This window comes from Rutidosis leptorrhynchoides, chromosome 3 (genome assembly GCF_046630445.1).
Source record: "Rutidosis leptorrhynchoides isolate AG116_Rl617_1_P2 chromosome 3, CSIRO_AGI_Rlap_v1, whole genome shotgun sequence".
NCBI classification, from domain to species: Eukaryota; Viridiplantae; Streptophyta; class Magnoliopsida; order Asterales; family Asteraceae; genus Rutidosis; species Rutidosis leptorrhynchoides.
In genome coordinates, this window is record NC_092335.1 from 691,164,625 (window position 1) to 691,173,061 (window position 8,437).

Sequence of the window (8,437 nt, forward strand, 5' to 3'; positions counted from 1 at the left end):
TAAGTTGTATATATGTTCTACTTTTAATATAAGTTTTCTAAGAATTTTGAACATGCCTGTGTTTTTTACACATGGAAACCTTTACCTGAAAACCCTTTAAATGTCCGAATTTTGGAAATCATTGGTTTGTTTTGGAAGTCATTGGTTTGTACCAGATAGTGAAAATGTATCACTTTTTCAACTAAAAAGGAATAGGTATATCACTAATGGTGTTGTCATATTGTTACTCTATTTTAGAGATCGAGTACACGGGGTTTCATTTGATATGGGACAAGTGAGGACCATATCGTGTTGTCAAGCACATCAGAATGTGCGTGACATTTCTCCAAATGAACGCTCCAAGTGGTAAAAATTATTGATTCTTTCACTCATGTCTATCAGCTATCTGAGTTTGTATGTTTATATTGCTACAACTTTGTGTCAATAATAAATTTTATCTAATTGAGTTTATGTATTGTACACGCAAGAACGCAAATAGAAAATGAATGAACATATACTTTCATGTAGGCTTTCAGCTTTTGTAAATAGGACATTGTGTAGTAACTTTGGTTGTTAATCAGGTGGAGTGTGTTTTCTAAGAGTAGCAGTGTTGAACACTGGAAGATGGGTCGATCGGAAAACGTCAGAAATTGAGACTTAACTTTAGTCCGGTAAAAGTTTTTTCGTCACATTGTATTTTGTTAGTGTCTTCCAAAATGTTATAGGAGTAATATATTAGCTTTATTCCGGTAGCTTTTTTGTCACACTTTATTTTGTTAAAGTAGTGTAAAATGTTTTAAGCTTATCAATGCTTTGACACAATTGTATCATAATTAATCACATTGAACATATATTCTACATTTTATCATTATTTATATTTGTCTTTTACACTATAAGTATTCTATGCGACTTCATTATTTAGTATTGCTTAGGGTTACATACGGAGTATTTGTAGATCGAGATCGTCCTCCTCCAGCCCGTATCCTGCGATATTTTTGCTATCAGGTATGTTTTTTCTAATTTCATGGCTCCTGATCGCCAACCGTATTCCTTCATCTATGTTTCCAATTTCATTAATTTTTACAATCTTCAACACGGATTCATCTTTGATGTGTAAATATGACGTAGTTGATATTACGGTTTTTGATTTCAAAATATCCCGAGATGATTTTCTAATCGATCGTGACTTCAACTTTCCAGGTAAGGTAACAAAGTATTTTTGTTTTTTTGCAAAATTTTATATGTATTTCAAATTTTTGTTTTGTTTATAGGTATTTTTCATGGATGAAAGCCGAGTTGTTGTGGTATCATATATTCTTTTCTTTATATAAGTTGAAACGAGTTTAATCCTGGTCAAGTACATTGTTACAAAATAGATCAGAAGCAGAGTTACACTGAAGTGTGGATAAGACGGCTAAGAGCACTAATTTCTCATGGACTAGGATGGCGTTCCGATATTGATGGATGGAGTGAATGGGGCCTTTATGTTGAAGTAAGTTCCCCAATATAATAACTATCAACTAATGTGAATATATGGCAAATTAACATCTCTGACTTTTAAGTCATATTGAACTAGGGACACAATCACATCCATTTGAGTTTGTATGTAACTATATAACCATGGTCAATTCTAATCCAATATGAAATAGCGAGATGTATATATAAATGACTTAGTTTGACATTTTTGACTTTTTGTAGATAAAATACAAGTTTGACATGTTTGATAATATACGCTGACATGTTTGGCATGTTAAAATGACTATTGAAATCTAAAGGTTGTGAAATGGCTTGGCAGGTTAGCTTAGGCAACTGAGTCAAAATACCTAATGTATTAACCCTTAACATAATAGAGCTAACCGTGCAACGCACGGGCTCTTAAAGTCTAGTTATGCTATAATTTTCAATATAGTAACAACAAATTAACTTAACAATGTTAACAAAAATAAATATTCACACAATAAATTCACATAAATTATCACTTAATAACCTTTAAGTGGCTTCCTGGCAGTGTTTTTGGTCATCGGATTTCGTTATTGTAAAATAGATGCCAATAGGAGTTCATTCCAAGTATCCGGCACTCCTGGAAGGCACCAATGTGAACAATCAGAGGCACGTTCGGGCCTGCTTTTTTGGAGCTCGGTTAATGGACGCCAAATTTTCCTGTAAACACTAGTATGCGCGTCTTTTCTATATTGTGTTAGTCGTGTTATATTTAAAAATTGTACATTCACCCCTTTGGCCTTTAGTTTGCTTAATGATGACTCCAGTATACTAATCAATTCTAAACCCATTTCATTTTCTCGAAATTCATTGTCCATCACCGGCTCCACCTCTCCGTAGCAAGTTGATTGATTGTTGCCTCTCCAATCTGCAGCCCTAAAAAAGTAACAAATGTTTTTTTAGCTCTATTTGCCTAACAATTAGTTCAAGGGAAAAAAAATAAAGGAAACAGAGATTATTAAAAGGATTATCATGGTTAGTGCCTTGAATGAGTTGCTGTAGCTCCCATGAAAAACAACTTAGTTTTCGATAAATCAAGACGAGTACTTGCCCAATTGGACCATGTTTCGAGTCCCATCTTATAGGCATGTACATTATCAACTTCCTCGAACATTTGATCCGCTCCATCCAACACTGATCCAACATCTTTCCTGATGTAAATATTTGATGAAAAGAGACCCAACTCAATATATACAGTAATCTTTCAAAGTATATAGAAAACACATGTAAAACTTGTTTAAATATAAACTTACACAAGCTTAATTACAGTTTTTCTCCACCAATGATAGGAATTAAAGATGAGTACATCAGCATCAACCCAGTGCCTAGCATGTTTCTGAATGGCTGTAATCCGAAAGACTCTATCTTTACGGTTATGGTCAGTTGGACTATCGCCATTGGATTCGACTAGCATAGGAGCCCAGTAGAAGTCAACTGAAATATTGTAGTCCTGTTTAATTATTACAAAAATCTTGGAATTAATTAATACCATAGACTTAAAAAATAGGACCTCAATCATATTAATATTACTCCGTAATATTTAATATTATAGAGAAAAAAATGTAAGACTTACAGTGGCCCTAAAGGTGTGCAATTTACCATCAAGAGTTTTGCCAGCCAGCTTAACCCCTGAGATTGATGGTTGAAGCATGCAAACCATTGAATTCCATTGGTTTCTGTTTAATGAATCCCCCACAAACAATAACCTTTTACCTCTTAGTTTCTCAACTATTGCTCTACCATCAAACCTATATATATCTCAAACAAACAAAAAAATAACATTAGAAAAGCAAACATATACATAATAATATATACATTGAAGATGTTAATAAATATAAACGAACTGGGTTAAGTGAGAGTGTTTCACTCTGGGTACATATATGACTTGTCTTTATTCTAGGATATGAAATAATTGTCTACATCTTACCTCCTCATATTCCACTTTTGTGGAATTAAGTTTTGTTGTTGTTATTGAACTGGGTTAAGTGTCCTGAAGTATTACATCCGTCAAAAAAAAATAATAATTTGTTCACCTTATTCCTTACACTAAATAACCATACAAAGTCATTAAAATTCCGATCATAGCCCTTTTATAGTGGAAATGTAGAAGTCAACTAACTAATTTGTCGACTAACTTAACATATGACAGGATAATAAGTCAGCTATAAGTCTATAACCCAAGGACTTATAGTTTGATGGTTTTGATATTGCTCCATTTGGATACGTTTATTACGCAATATCGACCTCATTTTATTCGGTTTTGATGATCGTTGTGGCTTAAAAGTTGTTTTCCTGCGCCACAGTGTCGACTCAAGGCAAAATGCCTAACTTGGTGTTAAATTGACCAAGAAATGCTCAAAAAGTTCAAAGAAAATGACAAGTGTAGGAAACAGCTCCAAAAGCGCCGCTCCAGACAAAGGAGCGTCGCTCCTCACAGCCCAGCAGCGCCGCACCTCAACTAAAAGCGGCGCAATAACACACGATTTGTCTCAATTTCTTCTCAGTGAGCAGAAGCGCCGTTCTTCAAGACCAAAAGCGCCGCTCCTATCAGGCCAAAAGCGACGCACCTGCAGTTAAAGATCCGTTCCAGATTGAAGCCAAAAGCGGCGCTCCTGAAGGAGAAGCGGCGCTCCTGACGCTGTTTCAGCCCAATTTCTCACCACTATTAATAGAAAGTGTTAGGTCATTTTTCAGGAGAGCTGCAGTTTTACTCCGAATTTCACACACTAAACCCTAATTTCATCATCCATTAGAGTTCTAAGGTGAATTGGAGGAAGCAAGCTCAAGTTTCATCATCATTATTGCTAGATCTTTCTATTGTTATCATTTTTGGGCTGTAATCTTCACTTTACTTTTACATATTTTGCATCAATTAGTTGTAATCTTCACTTTATCTTCATCTAGTTTGAATCTTTGCTTGTAATCTTTGTTTATCTTCATTTATCTTTGAATTTTAGCTTGTAATCACTGAAGATGATGTTTATTGATGCTTTTATGATTATTGCTAGTGTAATCTTTGTTATGAGTAGCTAAATCACTTGTGTTTGCTTATCTATGAATCTTTAATGCATAAGATGCGCCCTTAATCTATTGAATGAGGTTGTTTTGAATGAAAATACATGAGCTAGTGTTATTGAGTTAGCCATGAGGTCCATTGCAATGTTTGTTATTGGTTTTACTTTGATTACATAGGTTGAGTAGCTCTCTAAGTGATTTGAGAAGTGAATCAATTTGTGCTTCAATACCTTTGGTGATCTAGACAACTAGAATTGGAATTTTAAGTGATTGTGTTTCTAGGCTAAGTTGGTTTTCAATTGACCTTTGTTCATCATAGTGGTGTTTGACTATCTTAGGTTACTTTGATGGTTAAAGGGTTTTAAGTGATTTTAACTCGGGCATAATCTCAATAATCAACTCATACATTGCTTGATCTTGTGATACTAAGCTTATGTGAATGTGCAAGGTAAAATTGAATTAAGAACATTTACTAGTTTAAACAACTTAAGTGATAACAATTTGGGTAAAACAAGGGCCATCTAAGCATAAAGAGGATTAGATAAGTGAACACTCTCTATCATATTGATTTATTCTCATTTCTTAATTACTTGCTATTTGTTGCTAGTTAAGTTTTAGTTTGTTTATTGCAAAGTTTAGTTGTTAGTTGAGATCTCTCGCAAAACCCCCCAATCAAACAAACCCCCTAGGATAACTATTAGTTTCAAATACATAAACTTACACCGCTCTTACGGGACGAACTTGATAAGAATACTTACATTAAGTGCTATAATAATTGGGTTTTAAGTGCTCGATAGATTGTGCATGTTTCTTGTAATATTTGCATCTTGTATAAATTTAGAGAGTTATGTTTGGTATATCCACGCCCCATCAGGTATTTAAGGAACTTTTCAACTAAGAGGTTGGGGGTTCATACCCCGTCGTGAACAAATTGTTGGATTAATAGGTATTAGGTGTGAGTTATCGTTCTAAAAAATAATAAACAGAAAGATAAAATTAAGTCAAGTCAACTATAACTAAATTATTTTATCGCATGAAGGGCAAGCTATAAATTTTATCTTAACATGAATCAAAATTGTTGATGTTGATGGACACTTTTTTTCTAGATGTAAGTATTTTCATTGGTTGTATTCAGGGGCGATTCTAAGTATAGACCCGTGAGATCACGGGATATCGATAGTTTAAAAAATTTTAGTAGAAAATACTCTGTAAATTGTATAGGACACCCTAAATTTAAATGTATGACCCCATATATTTTTTAAATCTATAGTTTTTCTTTTGAATAGTATAGAACACCACTAAATTATACTACTCGATATATTTTTGAATTTCTAATTTTTCTGAAGGTAAACTATCACTAAAATAACAACCTACTATAATTGTATTTAAACAAATTTCGAGACCTCACTGAATTACAATCATAGTATCGCCACGGGTTGTATTTATCAAAACTCTAACAAACTAATTGTGTCCACCTAACTTGCAGTTATTAAATTTTGTATGTATTGACAATCCAAAGTTTAATTAATACGTACGAAATAAAACTTCTGGAAATTTGGTAAGAACTAGATTTTCGGTCCTAGTTTGTTGCATTTTGATAAACAGATTTATGTTATGTACTATACAACTATGCAGAATCCAATGATTGCAAAGATTATAAGGTATATTGACTTGTATAATAACCTTTTGCAGAGTTGGATTTAATAATTTTAATTACAAGTGACATTCAATTATTATATATATATATATATATATATATATATATATATATATATATATATATATATATATATATATATATATATATATTCTTATAGAGAAGAGACCTGGGTAAATTGCAGCCATGGGGTTGCCACTTCCAATGTAGATACTTAGTATTCTTTCTGCCATAAGTTTGGCAAGCAAAAGTATCCTCGAGATAAGGACACTCATGTTCTTTATACAAAGGGTAACGACTCTCGTTATCATGAACCCATTTGCCCGAGAACAAATCACAACTGCCCGTTTGTTCGATATGATGATCTTCAATCCGACGGTCTTCGATTTGATGAACAAATTCTGATGAATTCAGATTAGATTGTGCATTTGTGGTAATAGTAATCGTTGGAGTAAGCTTAAAGGTGAAAATGGCTAGTTCTTGAAAATTGATTCTGTAGTAACTAAAAGTTGCTAATGCTCCAAAAGAGAAGATGATTAAGCTACAATTGATCATGGTCTTCATGTCACATGATCCAAATGCATTGTTTTTCTTCATCATCTTTCTCTCTTATTCTCACATAGACATACACATAAGAAAACATACTACGTATCTCTCTATTTTAATAAAGCAATTTTTTCCCACTATTCACCTATAAGACTGTTGACTTAATTTTCCTTACCCCCTCAATTAGTATAATTCAATAAATCATTATTTACATTATTTAACAATATTAAATAAAGGAAGCCCTAAAATTATAACATAGTATGATAATTGAAGTATATGATTACTACTAGATACATGATACGGAGTACTACTAATAAATAAGAATATAGTTCATATAAATCTCTTTTTTAAACATAAATTACGGAGTATATTATAGGGCAAATTTTCTAAAAAGGTAACATAAAAGTCACATTTTTCCAATACAGAAAATATCAAATTTTCATTTACCCATAAGGGTTTTTGATTTTAATTTTGTGGGTAGAAGGGTCTATGATTTGAAAAATGTTGCAATTGTGTATAATCAGACACCGTGGATTATTTTTTTTTTCTTAATTGCTGACGTGTATTAACACCTCATTTCCATGTTATCTTTTTTCTCAATAAATTAGCTTGTTGTTGACCGCTAATTGTGGAACAATGCTTGTTGTTTATTTCAACGGACCGGTGGCACTTTCCATTGTACAAGCAAGATTGGTTGGATTAGGGGTGTCACACAAAAAAAATTACACTATCCACTGGTATCACTAGTTAAAAATTGAAAAAAATTTCCACTGCATCACATATTTCAATAACGCCCCATGCAACCACTAGTAACAAAATACATCCGCCCCTGTCCACAACCATCCCTTACAACATTTTCGTAGAGACCCTCTCCTCAAAACACAGTCGCGTCAAATAATTGTAGAGACCCGTCCTAATCCATCCGGACGAAGTCACCAACATTTGGTCCCATTGCAATGATCGACTTCAAATAATGTCTTTAATATGAGCAAATGCACAGTGGAAGATTTCTTTCATACCTGAGAATAAACATGCTTTCAAGTGTCAACCAAAAGGTTGGTGAGTTCATAGGTTTATCATAAAAACAATAAAATTCAACATTTTGATAGACCACGAGATTTAAATGATGCATGGTACAAATGGGCCCGAATCCTATACCCACCTGTAATGTACATGCGATATCTTTTAAATACAGTACACCTTTCTCGTGTACGAAATCATCTTTCATAAATTTTAGTAACCATACACATATCTCGTGTACAAAATATAATACACATAACCTGTGTATAAAAATCATTCTCTCGATACATAACGTTCATATCAATTGGTGACAATTATCATGCCCACATAATTCAATGGTGGCAATTATCATGTCCACATAATTTAATCGTGGCAATTATCATGTCCACATAATTCAATAATAATCCGCAGAACTTCTGTCTGCATAATAATTCATTCGAGGAATGTTTTGCTTGTGTCTATCTCGTCAAACATTTATAAGAGCATTTCATGTATTCGCAGTTCAAAATATATATCAAAAGCATTTAATAAAGCAGTTGTAAAAATAACGCATGTATTCTCAGTCTCAAAAATGTAAAGAGTAAAAGGGAATCAAATGAACTCACCATACTGTATTTCGTAGTAAAAATACATATAACATCATTGAACAAGTATAAGGTTGGCCTCGGATTCACGAACCTATATCATTTATATGTATATTAATACATATAATCATATTCG

At 33.0% G+C, this 8,437-nt stretch overlaps 1 protein-coding gene across 1 annotated transcript; it reads right to left on the minus strand.

Annotated features, from left to right (window-relative positions):
- Nucleotides 1–1,908: 1,908 nt before the first annotated feature.
- On the minus strand, nucleotides 1,909–6,770 carry LOC139903022 (protein trichome birefringence-like 34). The gene is made up of 5 exons (XM_071885778.1): nucleotides 6,321–6,770; nucleotides 3,053–3,227; nucleotides 2,733–2,929; nucleotides 2,463–2,630; nucleotides 1,909–2,355 (listed from the first exon to the last, which is right to left on the minus strand). Exons 1-5 carry the CDS (start codon nucleotides 6,749–6,751, stop codon nucleotides 2,010–2,012), a joined length of 1,317 nt encoding a protein of 438 aa, XP_071741879.1. The 5' UTR covers nucleotides 6,752–6,770; the 3' UTR covers nucleotides 1,909–2,009.
- Between the last annotated feature and the right edge of the window lie 1,667 nt (nucleotides 6,771–8,437).